This window comes from Chiloscyllium plagiosum, chromosome 23, assembly GCF_004010195.1.
Source record: "Chiloscyllium plagiosum isolate BGI_BamShark_2017 chromosome 23, ASM401019v2, whole genome shotgun sequence".
Lineage (NCBI taxonomy): Eukaryota > Metazoa > Chordata > Chondrichthyes > Orectolobiformes > Hemiscylliidae > Chiloscyllium > Chiloscyllium plagiosum.
In genome coordinates this window covers 45,669,964-45,689,742 of record NC_057732.1, presented here as the reverse complement: position 1 = coordinate 45,689,742, position 19,779 = coordinate 45,669,964, and the positions used below count along the sequence as shown (strand labels likewise).

The 19,779-nt window shown below is 42.9% G+C and overlaps 1 protein-coding gene across 22 annotated transcripts in view; it reads left to right on the top strand.

Moving 5' to 3' along the window:
- Positions 1-19,779, top strand: part of celf2 (cugbp, Elav-like family member 2) — an 874,451-nt gene that overhangs the window by 811,878 nt on the left and 42,794 nt on the right. For 15 of the 22 annotated variants that reach the window (XM_043714095.1, XM_043714096.1, XM_043714089.1 and 12 more), the window contains 2 exons: positions 7,194-7,430; positions 15,485-15,548. In XM_043714095.1, the coding sequence (XP_043570030.1) occupies positions 7,194-7,430; positions 15,485-15,548 (301 nt within the window). The remainder of the gene's footprint in view (positions 1-7,193; positions 7,431-15,484; positions 15,549-19,779) is intronic. The other 7 variants (XM_043714100.1, XM_043714092.1, XM_043714103.1 and 4 more) reach the window with 1 other exon arrangement.

Sequence of the window (19,779 nt, the reverse complement as noted above, 5' to 3'; positions counted from 1 at the left end):
TGTTTTCTCTGGAGCATCAGAGGCTAAGGGGTGACCTTAGAGAGGTTTATAAAATCATGAGGAGCATAGATAGGATAAATAGACAAAGTCTCTTCCGTGGGGTGGGGGAGTCCAGAACTAGGGTGATATGGGAAAGATATAAAAGGACCTTAAGGGCAACTTTTTCACGCAGAGGATGGTACATGTATGGTTGAGCTGCCAGAGGAAGTTGTGGAGTCTAGTACAATTGCATCATTTAAAAGGCATCTGGATGGGTATATGAATAGGAAGGGTTTGGAGGGATATGGGCCGGGTGCTTGCAGGAGGGACTACGTTGGGTTAGGATATCTGGTTGGTATGGACGGGTTGGACCGAAGGGTCTGTTTCCGTGCTGTACACCTCTATGACTCTGAGAAATGTAATGAATGAATGAGATCAGAAAGCAGGGCAGTGTCTTATCCAGGTGATTAATGCAGAAATAAATAACTGTCCTTGCAGTGGTCTGTCTTTATTTTTCATCCTGTTGTAGTCCCCCTCCCCCACCAGTTCTCCCTGATGAGGGATGTGGTTCTATGCAAATTCAAAAGTGGTTAGGAGGTCAGTGAAGGTGGAGAAGGAGTCACTATGATTTAGGAATATCCTCACTGAACAAACTGAGCCTGCAAGATCCAGATACAAGCCAAGGCTTTGGAATTAATTTCTTACCCTGAATGTCAGGAGGAATCCCTTGGAGGAACCAGAGGTTAGGGAGTGATTATCTTTGGATGGGGACAAGATTCAGATCGAGAAAGTTCATTTTCCAATTCCAACGAGCTTCATAGATTGCTTCTACAAAGGCCTTGATCACAAGTCATGGCCTTGGGTCAATTAGGGCACTATTGCAACAGCTAAAATCTTAAATTACACAGGATCTGATTATGGTGGGAAACCTTCCTCCTAATCTGTCACACATCCCATTCCCATTGATACTGACCTTGGGGACCCCTGACCCACTAACGCTGAACTGAGAGTCTTACAGATAAAGGAGCCAGTCTCTCCCACACCTGTTTCTTCTCCAGCTGATGCAAAGATTACCGCTGGCTTTGACAAGCTCATGTCAGTCGCAGCATTCCCACAAGTGCCACCTTTGGTACCCCTCCAATGTGCTGGGCTGTTATCTTCATGATACTCTGAGCATGTTGATAAGATTAGATTCCCTACAGTGTGGAAATAGGCCCTTCGGCCCAACAAATCCACACCGACCCTCTGAAGAGTAACCCATCCAGACCCATTTCCCTCTAACTAATACACCTAACACTATGGGCAATTTAGCATGGCCAATTCACCTGGCCTGCACATCTTTGGACTGTGGGAGGAAACCCACGCAGACACTGGGAGAATGTGCAAACTCCATACAGACAGTCGACTGAGGCTGGAATCGAACCTGGGATCCTGGTGCTGTGAGGCAGCAGTACTAACCACTGAGCCACCATGCCGTTCCAGGTTTGCCTATAGCAGCCACATGTAAAGTCCTTTCTGGGGAGCGGGCCGCCAATAGCACGACACTTTCCACCTTTACCTGCACCTTCTGCTGTACCGTCTGCTTCTGGCCTACTTCCCCAATTGAGCAGCCTCCCTGCCCTGGGTAATGACACAAGGCCCACCCTCTTTAACATTGGTATAGACCATAGCAACCCTCCTTCAGATATATCAAGGTGAATGACTCGACCCTAACATTTTCTTATTTAAAGGCAAGTGTAAAGTGCCATATTCCCAATGTAATTCAATTGGTTACACTACTCAGCTTTAAACAAAGACATTTTATTCTTATTTTTTAATTAAAATACAAATAAAAGAAAGAAAAATTTGTATAACAACTCTATTTGAAAACATAATAGAATAACAGATTACTTAACTACTTAACAGTAACTGTTCCAATATAGTAACATCCCCGAAACACACCCTTGGCAAAGGCAAATTCAGTAAAAAATAAACGATCTCACAGACGATGTTTCTGCAGTCGAGGCGGGAGAGAACTCAAATGTTTTTGCTGTAGCAAGGAGAGACATATGGCAGCTTCCAAACCTCAACACTAACTGAAAACAGGGACCCGGGTTTGATTCCAAACTTAGGCAACTGTCTGCGTGGAGTTTGCAAATTCTACCTGTGTCTGCGTGGGGTTCCATTGGGTTTTCTGGTTTCCTCCCACAGTCCCAAGATGTACAGGTTAGGTGGATTGGCAATGCTAAATTGCACATACATAGAACATAGCACAGTACAGGCCCTTCAGCCCTCGATGTTATACCTGCCTTTTATCCTACTCTAAGATCAGACTAATCTACATATCTGTCATTGTATTATCATCCATGTGCCTATCCTAGAGTCACTTAAATGTCCTAATGTCTCTCACTCCACTACCACTGCTGGCAGTGCTTTCCATGCACCCACCACTCTCTGTGTAAAGAACCATCTCTGACATCTCCCCTAAACTCCAATTACCTTAACATTAAGTCAGCTCATGATAGACATTTCCACCCTGGGAAATGTCTCTGACTATTCATTCTATCAATGCCTCTCGACATCTTGTACACCTTTATCAAGTCACCTCTCATCCTTCTTCACTCCAATGAGAAAAGCCCTAGCTCCATCAACCTCTCTTCATAAGACATGCCCTCCAGTCCAGGCAGCATCCTGGTAAATCTTCTCTGCACCCTCTGTAAAGTTTCCGCATTTTTCCTACAATGATGCGACCAGAACTGAACACAATATTCCAAGTCTAACCAGGAGTCTGTGGAACTGCAGCGTAACCTCATGCCTCTTAAACTCAATCCCCCTGCTAATGAAAGTCAACACACCATACACCTTCTTAACAACCAGGGTGGCAACTTTGAGGGATCTATGGACATGGACCCCAAGGCCCCTCTGTTCCTGCACACTGCCAAGAATCCTGCCTTTAACCCTGTATTTGGCATTCAAACCCAACCTTCCAAAATGAATGACTTCACACTTTTCCAGGTTGAACGTGATCTGCCACTTCTCAGCCCTATTCTGCATCCTGGCAATGTCTCATTGCAACCTACAGCAGCCCTCCATACTACCTACCTCTCCACCAACCATCATGTCATTGTGTCATCGGCAAACTTAGTAACCAACCCTTCCAGGTCATTTATAAAAATCACAAAGAGCAGAGGTCCCAGACCGATCCCTGAGGAGCACCACAGGTCACTGAGCTCCGGCTGAATACTTTCTATCTACCACCACCCTCTGTCTTCTGTGGGCCCGCTGTTTCTGTATCCAAACTGAAAGGTTTTCTTGTATCCCATGCCTCCTTCCTTTCTGAATGCATCTACCATGGGGAACCTTATCAAGCAACTTGGAAAAATTGATGTACACCACATTGACTGCTCTACCTTCATCAACGTGTTTTGTCACATTCTCAAAGAATTCAGTAAGGGATGTGTAGGATGGGTGCATTAGTCATGGGAAATGCAGGGTTACAGGGATAGGGTAGGGGGATGTGTCTGGGTGGTTAGCTCTTTGGAGGGTCGGTGTGGACTTGTTGGGCTGAAGGACCTGCTTCCACTCTTTGGGGATTTTATGATGGTGATGAAATTAAAACCCTAGCTTTGTGGGAGTCTGACTCCCCCCATTCAGGATGCTTCCATTGTTCTAACTTCTAAAAACAAAAAAGACCCAAGGCCTCACAAGCTGTTTACTTTATTAGTTTGGAACAAGCCACTCAACACCTCTGTCTTAACCTCGCTTCAGAAAGGAAAAGGGACAAAATCTACCTCTTAAAGCCGTAGTATTGTCACAGTGTCTATAACCAGGAACTCTGGATCAGGCTAGGACCCATTATCATTCATGTCCGCTATTAAATTGGGTGTTTGGGAGGCTCTTGAATAGTTAACACCTTGGTGCCAAATTAGTGCTGGTGAATTTAAAAGTTGCCATTAACCCATTTGTTTATAATAAACATAATGGACAGAGAGAATTAAGTTCCCACTTTGCATTAAGCTCCAGTCACCGCTGACCATTTAGCCACCAGATGTGGCTGCTAGATGTGTGTGTAATGAAGCGGAATATTTTCTTAAACATGGGATTTGTTGATTACTGATCTATTTTACTAAGTAGATACTGAAAGTCAGTTTAATTTGCTACTGTTTCTAAAAGCAATACCATTACGTTGATAAGGAAGCATTAGTCCCCATTTTCTCTTGTTTGTATTTAATATGCTTGCAAACATTTTAATGTGTTTTATGCAAATTGTTCTCAGTCACCTTTTAAAATGAAACCTGTTTTGTAAGCAGGCTTACATCTTTAATGCAGCCTCTTAGAGCTTCATTTTGTATTTAATTAGCTCCATAAAGGGGTCACAGTAGTCAAAAGACATCAGAGGTAATGTCATTCTAATACAGGCTAAACCACTGCGGATGCTGGAAATCTGAAACAAACAGAGAATGGTGGAGAAACTCAACAGGTCTAGCAGCACCTGTGGAGAGAGAAAAACAGAGTTAACATTTCGAGTCTGTTATGACTGCAGAATTAGGAAGAAATTCTGAAGAGGCTCTAAACTTGATTTTTTTGGTTAACTCTATTAACGCGTTCACTCTATTAACGCGTTCACTCTCTTTCTCTCTCCACAGAGACCGTGTTCTAATATTCTTAAATTTAAGAAATATTTATTTAAAGGACATTTTTGAAAGTTCTCTTTTTGGAACTCATGGGTCATCTGTTTGCCATGGCGACAGTTATGGACTTGGATGCTATTGTCCCAGAGGCTGATTGGATTATTTTCCTGTTCACATGGTTGCTTGTTGATTCTTTGCTTTTGTAAAAGGTTAAGTAGAATAAGATAATCGGTCTGAATGAAGCCCTGAGCTGTTTGATCGGTCTTCAATCACTTAACTCGAAAGGAGAGGATTTTCTGGCCCATCACATGTCCTGAAATTGCGTCTGATTAATAGTCTATGGCAACATGTCAGGGCTGAATGTCGGGTCAGTGCTGTTATCCACGGGTTCCTTTTCCCTGGTTAATACTTCTGAAGGATCCGTTTTAGATGGTGACCTAGAATTCCCGAAAGCTTCCTATGGCAGGCCTAGAAACAATCACAATGATGAGGGGAGAGAATCACTTCCCAACCCACACTCTCCCTGTTCTTTTAAGGATCTTGCATCTTACCCGGCAGAAGTAAAACGGTTACCGTGTCTGGAAGAGTGGCCTTGCTGTCCAGTGAACAGCTTTACATGTTCTACATCTTGTCAAATGCCAGTTTGCTTCAGGATTCAGATGAGTTTGAAGAGTTGATGCTCGAGGTTGCAACATTTGGGATCCAGACCCCGAGATATTTGCCTACCTAAGGGAAGGAGGTTTTGATGCCTCTGAATAGACGACCTCTCTCCTCTTCCCCCACCAAGGTGGGACGTTGGGTTTTGTCTGTCCTTGTACATCATACAATTTTACATTTAGGAGGGCAACCAGTCACTGAGAGGTTTGGAGTTAGCTGCTACACTCTGATGCAAAATACTGTATAGGCAGGCAGGTGGCAGGGTTGAAGTTTTCTCAGATTCTTGTGCCTATTGGGCTGTAATGATCAGTCTCTGCTGCTGGATGATAATCCTATTACCCCGATGGAAAATTTGTGTCTTTTTACAGTAGGATGAGTTTGGGATGTCCACCATGATTTATTGGGGTCAAACATGAACCAACCACCACTCAAATGTAGGGACTTCATAGAGTCCCCACGGTGTGGAAGTAGGACATTCAACCCATTGACTCCACACCAACCCTCCAAAGAACCCACCCGGACCCACTCCATCCCTGTAACCCTCTAGTTCCCATGGCTAATCCACCTAATCTGTATATCCCTGGACGCTAGGGGCAATTTAGCATGGCCAATCCACCTGACCTGCGCAACTTCGGACTGTGGGAGGAAACCGGAGCACCCAGAGGAAACCCACACAGACAAGGGGAGAATGTGCAAACTCCACACAGCCCTAAGGTGGAATCAAACCTGGGTCCTTGACGCTGTGAGGCAGCAGTGCTAACCACCGAGCCAGCATGGCACCCAATTTCGGGGGTGGGGAGGGGTGTTGTTGCTTAGTGAACTGTGACACTATCGGGACAGTAGAAACAGTTGGAGTTATTTTAAAGATTCTTTCAAAAAGGGAATAATGCTGAGAAGAAAGGTTTTCGATGAAGACATATTTGACTGGGGATAGTTTGAATGTATGACTTCCCTCAAACCGTGGTGGGCAGTGGGAATTCTGTAACTATCAGCATCAGATAAATATTTCAGTAAGCTCTGTTTGAAGGTAAAGTTTCAACTCAGCAAATGAGGAGGTTACCTACTGACAAAGCTCATATGCATTTGCTAGATAAATAAAGTTGTAACTGTGAACGTATTGAACAGGGCACCATTTTGAAAAAACTTATAAGCGAGTAGGTAACCTATTTTAAAGATTTAATTTGAAAGTCCTTGTCTCTTTTAGAGTATGTATTAGAATTCTTACTCATTACATTTCTAACTCTATTTGACAAGTAACTGTATTTTATAAATAAGGACAACAATGGAGAAAAATATTAAACCTTTTAATTCTGTATAATGTTTCGTAGATTTTTTTTTAAAACTGGATTGAACAGGTGACAGCAAAGGGTGGGTTTCATCCATAGTGCCTGCTCCTGATTACCATCCATTGAGTTTCGTTAGAAAGTGTTGATGCTTGGATTCAGGTGATGGAACTAACTGTTGAAACCCAATGTACTCTCAATTGCCTAACCTGGGGTATAGGCAATGGAAAAACTTTGAGATACGTTAGCCAAAGGTTGCTTATAGCTGTGGCAAGAAATCATAAGTGTATTATAGTACCAAGTATGGAACAGGCTGTTTTAAACCTATTACTGTATAAGGATAAAGGGTTAATAGTGATGTAATAGCAAAGAATCGTCAAGGAAAGAGTGATCATAAGATGGTAGAATTTCACATGGAGTGAGGATGAGAAACTTGGGTCTGAAACTAATGTCTTATATGTTTATATAATTACAAAAGTTTTAAAAACACGCTGGGTAGAGTAGACTCAATAAATAGATAAGTAAGTTGGGAGAAGGAGTGACAGAGAGAGAGAAGCAGAGGGTTCTTTAATAGAAGAGGCAGCAGAAAGGAATGAGTGATGCATTCAAACACAGTCTGTTGCCTCATCTCTTTATCCTAACCATGTGCCTCTGTCTGCGACAGGGCTGCTCATCGCCAATCGTGGTGAAGTTTGCGGACACTCAGAAGGATAAGGAGCAGAGGCGCCTGCAGCAGCAGCTGGCCCAGCAGATGCAACAGCTCAACACAGCGACCTGGGGAAACCTGACTGGCCTGGGTGCCCTGGGACCACAGTACCTGGCTGTAAGTGGTCATTGGGGAACCAAGAACAGTGGCGAAATTGGAACAAAAGAAGTTTTCGTACCCCAAAACATGCATACAGTCAGTCTTTTTTTTTATTTCTTTCTCTCTTGATGCAGCATAAGTGGGGGATGTGAATTGGATGTCATTAATTTATTTTCCTTCAGGGAAGGGTGGAGGAGACGAATACCCTCTGTACAGTTGGGAAAATGTTGAATATTATCTGCAAGCCTCATTCTCTGTTGTGGTTTACATTGAATGCAGTAACTTCACAAACATCACACTTTAGTCTTCTCCCTTCAGTCATTGTTTGGTTTCTAGCCACCAGCTTGTTTTTTTTTTCTCCTCCAATATCACTGTTATTCTGAATCCAAGCAGCAGTTCCAGGACACCGTCAAAACCTCTTTGTAAAGTGGTTGGATGTTCTGAGCTATGCTTCCCTCTCCTAAAAGAAGCACTTGCATTGATATAGTGCCTTTCATGACTTGGGACATGCACAGTGCTTTACAGCTGATCAAAATAGTTTTTGAAATGTGACCACTTTTGTAATTTTACAAACGAGCTCCTACATTATCAATGATAATGGACAGATAATTAGTTTTTAATCTTTGGCAGAGTTATAAATATTTGATTGGCACTGAGGAGAACCTCACAACTTCTATTAAAAATAATACAGATCCATGCAACCGAGCAGATGTCTCAATTAAACATCTAATTGGAAAGATGACATATCTGAAGAGCAGAGCTTCCTCAGTAAAGCACTGAAGAACCAGTCCCTGGTGCAGGATTTCAACCCATAACTTTCTGACCCTAAGGCTTCCAGTGAACCACAGCTAGCACCAGAAAATTGCTGAGTTTTACTTAGTTAATGCTATGCAATAAATAAAGACCATCAGTGTTATGTCTGTGCTGATCTGTATCAAGACTGCTCATCTCCAATGCCAGCTTATTGCACATCCTGTAAACCAAACCATTCTCGTTCCTTAAGCGTTCTGGCTGCAGCATTGGGGATTAATTACTCCAGAAGAATAAAATGGATATTTGCAAAGTGGTGTTGCTGCAACACAAGGCTGTGGGTTCACAGCAGGGTTGGTGCATTCAATGCACACTGACACCTCTGCGCAGTTCCAAGGGAGTGCTGTGTCACCACACATGCAGTCTCCCACACTGAGTCTGTCCACTTGATGGATGTTGAAAAACCAAGTCTCATGGTACAATTCAAAAAAATTAGTCAGTTGGCTCATTATTCCAAAAACAAAATGAGCCAGTTGCTGCTGTTTGTGCATCTTGCTGTGCCTTGGTCGACAAGCACTTCACTATGTAACAACAGTGACTGCCCTTCCAAAGTAATTGATGGGCTGCAGAGCACTTTGGAACATGCTGGGAATGTGAAAGAGGTCCCAGTGAATGCAAGTTTTTATTTTGCATAGTTGCTGTTGATATAACGTCGGCTGGCAGCATTTGGAGGAAGGTTGTTACAGGATTGTCAGGAAAACATCCACTTTACTCAGGAAAACCACACCAGGTCAAATTGTTGACAAATGGCAATGAACAAGGTGCCAGGATTGGACCATTCAGTAAGCTCTTGGCTGATCTGACTGTAACTTCAAAACCACATTCCCCTCAGTTCCATAACCTTTCACCCCCATACTTAGTAAGAATCTGTCTCCACGTTAAAGTACTCCTGGTCTCGGCTTCCACTATTTCCTCAGGAAGAGAATTCCAAAACATTCCATTTTTGGAAAAAAGAGTCAACAAATGACATAATTGGAACTCATGAATGAAACTCTCCTTATCACAGCAGGTGATTTCTCCTACACAAGTGAAGGACAGAAAAACAGAATCCTTACATTGCGAAAAGAGGCCGTTTGACCCATCAAGTCTGCACTGACCCTCCAAAAAGCATCCAACCCAAACTCACCCCCAACCCTATCCCCACAGCTCCATATTTCCCATGGCCAATCCACCTAGCCTGCACATCCCTGGACACTCTAGGCAATTTGGCATGGCCAATCCACCTAATGTGCACATCTTTGGAGAAAACCAGAGCACCTGGAGGAAACCCACAAAGACATGGGGAGAATGTGCAATCTCCACACAGTCACCCAAGGGTGGAATCAAACCCGGGTCCCTGGCACTGTGAGGCAGCAGTGCTAACCACTGACCCACCGAGCTGCCTATGGATTGATTCATAACACGGATTGTCTGAGTTTGTGCAAAATCAATCCGAGTCACTTTCAGCAGTGCAATCTCCAGGCGTGATGGTTGGAGGGGGGAATTACCAAATTATTTCCATTTGGGCCTGAGATGATGGTGTTTCTCTCTGCAGCAGCAGCAGCAGCAGTACTCAGATGTAAATGAGGTGGGAAGGCTGTCTCCTGAGGAACTGCAGCTGCTGCCCATGCTGGAGTCTGTGGGCCACTTGCCCAAGTGGTTGCAGCTGCTGCTTGGATTTCAAGCAGAGAGCGGCACTTTCAATGTAAATCATGGAATCATTAACACACAGAAGGAGGCCAATTGGCTATTCTGCCTGCGCCGGCTCTTTGAGAAAGAGCCTATCAGTCCCACTCCTCCGGCCCTTTCCCAATTGCCCTGTAAAGGTCTCCCCCGGGATTTGAATAGTGCTTTCCTGGATTGTCACTGTTCTTAGAAAACTAGATTCCTTTAACCCATCCATCTTCCCCTGCCATCAGCAATAATAATTTCCTATTGTGGATATTATCCAGATAGTAGCAAATTATCATTCAGTCACTTGCCTGGGATTGGCTTCCCTCAGCATCGAAATAGTCCAAGATCTGAATCAGAAACTATCTGAACTGACTGCTGTGAAGGTCAAAGAGAAAAAGCTATCAGTAATTTCAAGACTGTCATCTAATCTCAGGATTGAAGTAGTGATATGCTATTTAAAGTTTACCATTAGTTTCTTTCTGTAGTACAGGTTCAACTTGAATATTTGGAATCCCATCCAGCCATTTATGTTGTTATAGTGAGTGCACAGACAGACCACCCCACAGCATCATTTATCCTCCAAACAAACTTCCTGTCACTCCTTTTTTTTAATGATTTGGAGATGCCGGTGTTGGACTGGGGTGTACAAAGTTAAAAACCACACAACACCAGGTTATAGTCCAACAGATTTAATTGGAAGCACTAGCTTTCGGAGCGATGCTCCTTCATCAGGTGATGAAGGAGCAGTGCTCCGAAAGCTAGTGCTTCCAAATAAACCTGGAGTTGTGTGATTTTGAACTTTTTTTTAAAACTAATTATCTGATATTGCCGTCACATCATTAACTGAAATCTCCTTAAATTCATGATGCAACTTCAATCATTCAATGTACCAGCAAATTCCCTGTTTTAGCCCACGTTTTGGGTAAAGAGTTTTCTCCTAAATTTCTAATTGGCTTTATTAGTGTCCATTATATACTTCCAGAACCTAGTATTTTCCTGCCCACAAGTGGAAGTGACTCTTTTTGCATCAAACAATATTTTCATCATTCTCTCTAAGAGAAGGAGCCCTAGTTATGATTACTGTCCATTTAGTTGTACAGTCTCCTGCTGTACTCTGTCCCCATGACATGTACACAGAGTAACTGCAGGTTGGTGTGCTTCAGACGAATCTGATGTGAGCCATTGGCTCTGGATGTTAATCTCTTTATTAGATTTGGATGTAAGTGAATTGGACTGTAACAACATGAGGGAAAAATTGCCTGTCATTTATGCTTTACTTTTGTGTGGACATAACACTTTCAGTGCATAAAATCTGAATTCCTACATGATTGGTGTTTGGGAAAGCCGGAAGAAGGCTTATGATTCTCTTGGTGAGAAGTAGCCGTGAAATGAAACTTGACAGCAGTACGCACAGAACGTGCGGTAAGGTGTCAGGCAGAATGTATCAGAGTGAAAACATCTCTGTAGCAGAGTCAAAGAAGGTTCTCTGTCAGTGCATGTGCCCGGTTTGCTGAGACAACCTGAGAGAAGTGATCAATTATACTTCCAAGCAAAAGATCAAGTCAGGAAAGCACAGAATATACTTTTCCATGCATAGTGTTATTTGGATGCATTATCATCATTGAATTTAAATCACCCATAATGTTTATAGAACACTTTTTTTGACACAGAAAGAGGCCATTCAGTCTCTCATAACTGTGCTGCTGAGTCTTTGAAAAAGCTACTCAAATATTTCTCTCGTGACTCTAAATAAAAGGGAGTTAGAGGACAACTTGGTGAAAAATATTAAAATGTAGGTTGGAGTCTGCCAAAGGGGAACAAATCTGACTGGGCTCACAATCCCATTCACCATCCAGTGACTTGCGTTGTGGAGTATCCACATGTAGATGTTACGTTAACACTCTCCACACTGTACCCCTTCCCCCTCACATGGCGAAGCAACCTGCTGTTTGGCTGCAGGAGTGTAAGGTAACCAGCAGCTCTGGAATAGCTGCTGTCGGATACAGGTCAGCAGGCGCCATGGGAAAAGAAAGGATTGTAAATTGTCTGGGGCAGGGGAGTAGATTAGAATTACAGGGACTTTACAGCACAGAAACAGACCATTGGCTGTGCCAATGATTTTGCTGGCACATGAACCTGCTCCCATCCTCCTTTATCGAAAGTCATCTGCATATATTTCTGTTCTGTGCTCCCCCCAGTTCTAGCTTTCTCTCAGATGCGTGCACACCACCTACCTCGTGTTACTCTGCCTGGCAACACAATCCACATTCTCAACAGAGAAGCGATACCGAACATTTCTAGCTCCGTCGAGGGCTGCTAGCATTAATAACAAGCTAAGCCTTCCAGGCACAATGTTAAAATGAGGTCCCTTCTGCCCCACCAAGTGCAATTAAAATATCCTATGGCAATGTTCATAGAGTCATAGAGATGTACAGCATGGGAACAGACTCTTTGGTCCAACTAGTCCATGACAACCAGATATCCTAAATTCATCTAGTCCCATCTGCCAGCATTTGCCCCATATCCCTCTAAACCATTCTTATTTGTATACCCATCTCAATGCCTCTTAACTGTTGTAATTATATCAGCCTCCACAACTTTCTTCGGCATCTCATTCCATATAAGCACTACCCTCTGCTTGGAAAAATTGCCCCTTCAGTCTCTTTTGCATCTTTCATCTCTCACCTTAAACCCATGCCCTCTCGTTTTGGACTCCCCCATTCCAGCAAAAAGACCTTGTCTATTTACCCTATCCATGCCACCCTCATGATTTTATAAACCTCTATAAGGTCACCCCTCAGTCTCTGACACTCCAGGGAAAACAGCTCCAGCCTATTCAACCTCTCCCTATAACTCAAATCCTCCAAATCTGGCAACATCCTTATAAATCTTTTCTGAACCCTTTCAAGTCTCACAACATCCTTCCTGTAGGAAGGAGACCAGAATTGCATGCAGTAGTGGTCTAACCAATGTCCTGTACAGCCACAACATGACCTTCCAACTCCTGTACTCAATGCTCTGACCAATAAGGAAAAGCAAAGAAGAGCTGGGGCTGAGTGACCTGACTAATATGAATCCCTCAAGAAACATCCTTCAAATCAGAGTATCCTTTCATGTGTCTTTGTGGGATCTTGCTGAGCTCCAAGTGCTTGCCTTTTTTTTTTCACATTACATCCGTTACCGTACTTCACAAGAACTTTCCTGGCTGGAAAGCATGAGGGGCACCTTAAAGTCATGGAAGGCACTATATAAATGCAAGTTCCTTGTCTTTCTTTCTTTGAGATACAGCAGAGGATCAGTTTTTCCAGACCCAAGTTTGTGATAGTAAAATGTGTTTACAGTATTCAGTGTGTTTCACAACTGTACAGAGAGTAATATGTTGGACCAGTTGGCCCTCTAGAGGTTTGAGGACCTAAAAACTGTGGGACCTTATATGTTTTGAAAGTCTTTGTGTTTTACTGAGGGTACGCTCTGAGGGAGGTGGGGTACGACTCCTATAAATGCATTTGAAGTAACAGAGGATATCTGAACCAGTTCCATCGATGTTCAGAAAGCCCTTTTGCTCAAATTTAAATGGTGCTACACAAATTCAATATGATATGGAGTTTCTCACTTAATGTGATCCAGGGACAAAGAAGCTTTTTGTATATTGGTTGAGCCATGTCTGTAACTCTTGCACATTTTGGGTAGATAATCCTGTATATTTTCCACTCTCTGCCAACATTAATGAATACAGATGGAACGAGTGTCCCCATGTCCACTGCGAGTGGTTTATTGCTGTCCCATTCACCATGAGTGCTGCTAATTAGGGCTATCAGTAATTCTTAAAAACCTGTTCACAGGTGTTGAATGCCGATGTAGAATTTGGAGAAATTTAAAGAACACTCAGCCGGGCAGTTGTCAGGTTATCAGGGTATGGCTGAGACTGATTCTGGAGATGGATCTTTGCCCTGGCTGAGTGTGCTCTCTTGCTTCCACACCTCAGGCAGGTATCACTGGTGGCTGAAGAGAGTCCCTCTCCCTGTGCTTCCAGCTTGCGTTACTTCCCCATATGTTACTGTGTCTGCCTCTTTCCCTGACAACCCACGGACTAGATTGTGTGCTCTACTCCTGCAGCCTCATACAGGGTCTGCCCGGTCTGCAGCTGGATCCCTGAGCTGCCTCTGACACGATCATGCCACGGTGACAATCCAGCCGGTTTGGTCAGTATCCACGGTGACAATCCGGCCGGTTTGGTCACTATCCATGGTGACTCTGGCCGGTTTGGTCACTATCCACCGTGATTCTCCAACCGGTTTGGTCAGTATCCACGGTGACTCTTGAGGGGTAAGGAGTATTGCAACAATAGTTGCTGCCTCACTCCATCCCCTAATGCCATAACAACATGCTGGAGATGTCCTATCACCAGTTCAGTCCAATAATGCAATGGAGTCACTGCACATGATGCAGTTTTGCTTCATTGTTCATTGTGCTGTGCATATACAGCTGCAAGGCTAGGTGTCAAGCGTATTTTTCCAAAATGGAAATCATTTTGAAGAAAGCTCAAATTTTCAACCATAGCATTTATTGTTGTGCTGTCTAGCTGCAAACTTGCCTGTGTGTGTGTGTGTATGTATGTATGTATATACGCATGTGCGTGTGTATGTGCACATGTGAACACTCATGCCCACGAACACACGTTACGTGCACACATTTGTGCGTGCACTGTTTCTGTGCATGTTTGTGTGGCTGCATTTATGTGCACGTGAGTTTGAGTTCATGTTTGTGTGTGTTTGCAAATGCGCATGTTTGTGTTGTCATATTTATTTGTGCTCATGTGTCAGTATGTCTGCACATGCATGTCTGTGTGCATGCATATGTCTGCAAACGTGTTTGTGTAACATTTGTTCCATCTCTCAACGCCATACTCATTTTCAAAAGGCATGTTTTGATGTAATCTCTGCCCCTCTGGGAAGAATCTTGTGATGTCTTCCTGTGAACTTGTTCTGTGCAATTCAAGATTTAATGAAGAAGGAATAACTTCATTTTAGGTTTAAAATAACATTCAGTTACTCAGCCTTGAGTAATCTTCACCTCATTCACTGACACAGCGAGAGTAACTGTCTCTGTAAGGATGTGTGCTGTCATCTGCAGAGAGACCCTATAACCCCCCACCGCTGTGTGAGCCAGTACACATTCATGCAGAACAACCTGCCTGTTCAGAATCACCTATTCTTCCCTGACATAGCAGCTGCTATTATGAAGTTTCCAGTGCTCTTGGCTCTGCAGCCGTCTTGGAGTTAACAGTGCCGAGAAGCCAGAGCTGTTTATAATCAACGTGAGATCCACTTTGCATCCCTCAAGATCAAATAGAAGAAAGGTGATAAATGTACAAGTTAGCTTTGTACACGATCTGGTTGAACATATCCACTTGATTATGGAGAGTTGCAATTAGTCATGGAATGTTGTTTTAAGTGGATGGTGGGTTTAGAGGTACTAAACTGATGAATTGTTTTCAGGATGATGATAATGTTGAATTGTTATCTTACCTGGCCTTGAGAAAGATCAGACATTAATGTGAATTTATGCACAACACTAGTAGGAGCATTCAGTATATCAGACTGGAAAATGAGCTTCTGAATATAATTTTTTGAAAATCAAGAGCTTAAAGTTTCACATTACAATGGGATTATTTTATTTATTCACAGCTTTTGCAGCAAGCAACTTCGACGAGTAACCTGGGTGCATTCAGCGGCATTCAACAAATGGCAGGTGAGTAAGAGCCATTCCATGTTGTTTTCTTCTGTAGAAATGCCTTGTCAATTGCTCCGCCACGTTCTCATTGGGGTGGTTATGCCTTTGGGATGCACTCTGACAGTACACAAGGCTGCTATTGGAGCAACTCGACCCTCTTTCATTTGGGTGACAATAGTGCGCATGAAGCAACACAAGGCATCATCCAATGGCTTCACAAAACATTGAACTTCCAGTGGTTGAAACAGTGTTCAAAATTAGCTCCGCAGTCAGTTCTGGCAAGTTTGTTACCTGAATCCAATCTTGAACCAGAAGTAGACAAAAAGATGAGGTGAAGGTGCCTTGGATTTTGAAGTTTGTTTTGACAATGATTCACTGAGTACCTCAGTACCCTTTGTAACTATCACCTCTGTACCATATGATATTAATGATGTGGAGGTGCCAATGTTGGACTGGGATGGACAAAGTCAGAAAGTCATGCGACACCAGATTATAGTTCAACAGGTTTATTTGAAAATGCAACCTTACGGAGCACTGCTCCTTCATCAGGCTTCACCTGGTGTTGTGTGACTTCTGAAATAAGATATTAAAACACAGCAAAACAAAACAAGGTTGTGGTTTGTTAAAGGTGTACCTTTCTTGTTCATAAATGGACAGACGCTAACCCTAAGTTCTGGAATGGTGAGTGAACTTCTTGCTAACGATTTTATTATTGATTGATGCCTCGTTTCACAGAAAATTGACCTAAAAAGAAACTGATGTGGGCTAAGCATGGGCACGCTGGAGTTACTAAAAGGATTTGAGAAGGAGCTAACTTTGTTGCATGTCAGAGGTAACCTTGATTAGGATGGGAGTTGATGGACCTAAGGGCCTCTCTGGATTCTCCATTTAATATGCAATTGAATTAATGAAGTGTACTCTCAGAGACAAGGAGCTCTCATCTTCACAAAAGTCAGGATCATATTTTAGGATGAGAGGACTGAAAATGCTGGTAGGCAGGAGTTTCTGGCCTCTGTTAGGAAATATTGAATTGAATTTATTGTCACGTGTACCGAGACGTATTGAGCTGATTGTTTGCTGCCTTAATCATTTCAATGCTTTTATGGTTTTAAAGGTGGGGTAAGGAATAATACTGAGGACTTCAGGTTTGTTGTGATCATGCACAGGATAGATAATACCGATACCATCAATCCGGCACACTCACACACATTCACACTCGCGCACGCACTCGCACACGCACTCTCACACACACATTCACACTCACGCACACATTCACATTCTCACTCGCTCACTCACACACACATGCACAAGCAATTGTTTCAGTGGCTCTATAATTACATCACCATTTAGTGCATGTCAACATCATAATAGGAGCAGTTTAGCTCCTTGAACCTGCCCCACCCTTAAATATCTGATCTTCTCACTCACTCCATATTCCCTCCTTATCCAGAATATATGCAATTACACCTGTCTGGGATGGGCAATTACAACAGTTCACAACCATCTAGTTGAGGAAATTTCTGCTCAGTCCTGAATGGAGGTCTACTATCCGGGAAAATTATTCTTGACTCAAGATTCCAAGTACTTTGAAATAACTGCACAGAGGCCAACATCCCATCAACAACTCACCCTTTATTTACATGTGTACTGTATATGGAGTTTTTGCTCAGAGCTGACTCCTAAAGTGAGGAGAAGCCTTGTTTATATCTGTCAGCCAGGACTCCCTGATTAACCCAGAGAGATCCACCTGGTCAATTCATTTCACGCTACATACTCTATCGAGGAATCTGAACATTTTATGTATTTAATATATGGCTTTACATATGAACGAACTGAAACTAACATGGTCATCCTAACAGGTGAAAGACAACATACAGTCCAGTTTTTTTCAGTATATCATTTCAGTGGCCTCACACTGTAAACTTTTGCTATAAATTCTGTATCCTATGATCTTATTCTCCACAACCACCTGATGAAGGTGCGTCGCTCCGAAAGCCAGTGCTTCCAAATAAACCTGTTGGACTATAACCTGGTGTTGTGTGATTTTTAACTTTGTCCACCCCAGTCCAACGCCAGCATCTCCAAATCATGTATTTAACAAGTTTGCTTCTAATTCTTCTAAACTCTAGAGATTATAAACTCTTCAGGCTCCATTTTTCTTCATCGGATAAGCCGGTTTATCAGAGGAATCTGGAAGGTGAATCTTTGTTGGAACCCCTCTTGGGCATCTATATCTTTTCTCGAGTACAGACCCCAAACCATATGTGGTAGTGACACTCCATCCGATTTGTGTCTGCTAGCATAGACTTGCTGCATGCCACATCGTATACAATTTAAAAGTGAATGATGCTTGTTTGTGACCTTATGAACAGTATGTTCGTGAATGCAGTGCAGCTTAGTGAACAGAGCCCCAAACCCCAGGTGTGATTTTGACAAATCTTTATGCCTTTGCAGCATGATATCCTTAACCTTTTCTTATAACCACCTCATAAAAAAGGCCAACCCCCATATTATCTCCAGTTTTCCCTGTGCCATTTCATTCACAAAATGCTTATTGATAGTGAGATTTTTAGATTTGAGGTAATGGCCAGTCACCCAGAACCCCACAGTGCCACAGGAGCCCTCATTCCATTTGATGAATGATCCTCATTGTTGCACCTCTAAGTGCCTTGGTTCCTCCAACAGTATCTGCTGTTCCTCAGAAGACATTATTAGTTGCAGTTATTAATGAACTATTATAGCTGGGAGGGTGAGTGACTGCAGTCTGAAATCTTTTCAGGCACCATGCCACATACCGATAATTACTGTGATGATGCTTCAGGGTGCTTGTTGAGTGTGTCTGTTAAAAGCATGCCTAGTCAGTGGCATTCCTAAATCAAGTGTTTCAGAGCATATTACTGAATCCACATCCAATTTAAGCCATTAAATACCAAACGTGGAATGAGAAATGCAACATGACCCACATCAACATTAAGGGCTTTTGCCCAAAATGTCGATTTTCCTGCTCCTCGGATACTGCCTGACCTGTTGTGCTTTTCCAGTACCACACTCTCGACTCTAATCTCCACCTACTGCAGTCCTCACTTTCGCCACATCAACATTAAACCATTTCCCACAGTTTTTGGGTGCTAAATTAAAGCTGCATTTCCCACATCATATTAGAGGAGCATTGTACGCTAGAGCACAAAAGCCAAGGCTGAAGCTGTGATGTGTTACCGAGGGAAGGCTGCATTGTTGGAGATGTTGTCTTGAGGATGAAACCTAAAACCAAGAGCCTATTGGCAGCTTCAGGTGAAGGTCCCATGATTCCATTTTGAAGGACAGTAGCATATTCTTCCCAGCATCTTGGCTTATTTTTTATCCTTCAATCAACATTTAGCAAACATTTATCTAATTCTTGTTACACTGTGGAAGACTGCTCCGTGCAAACCGGCTGCTCTTGTTTCCTACGTGTGTTTTGAAGTGTGGTCGCGGCTGTACTTAGTTTTAAAGTTCTTGGGCGAATTCTCTGACCGTGAGCAGCGCTATATAAATAAAAGTCTCTTTTTTTTCCCTCATAGTAAAAGACACCGGATGGAGTTAATGTTTTCTTAAAAGCTCTTTGGTGTGTCCACCTGGGTGTTTATACAGAGTTATTTTAAAAGTTTGATACGACGATGGAGAAATACGGGCCGAGAGCAGGCGGGTGACGTTAGTTTAGTTTGGGAACATGGTCGGCAGTGACTGGTTGGACCGAAGGGTCTGTTCCTGTGCTGTATGACTCTGGTTATTGCCCATTTTGTTGTAGTTGAATAACCCTTTGTTTCGGAACATGGAAAAAGCCGGCTATTCAAATCCTTGAGGATTTCTGACATTGCCTGTCATGATAATTTACATTTCACCTTGTTTACCCACATTGGTACTTTAATCAGTACTAGATTTGCTGAACAAAACTCTATCGATCTGAGTTTTGAATTTTTCAATTGAGCCACTAGACTCAACAACTTTTTGGCAGCAGAGAGTTTACAGCTTTCGGTCACTTTTTTAGTGAAGAAATGCAGTCTGACTTCACTCCTGAACACATGACCCAGGAATATGACTAGGTCACTCAGCACTATGAGCCTCCTTTACCATTCAGTAAGATTACAGCTGATCTGAATGTCTACATTCCAAATCATCTTTCGTCCCCTCAATAATCAAGAATCTATCTCCAATAAATTCATGAGAGGCATGGATACGGTAAATAGACAAGATCTTTTCCCTGAGGTGG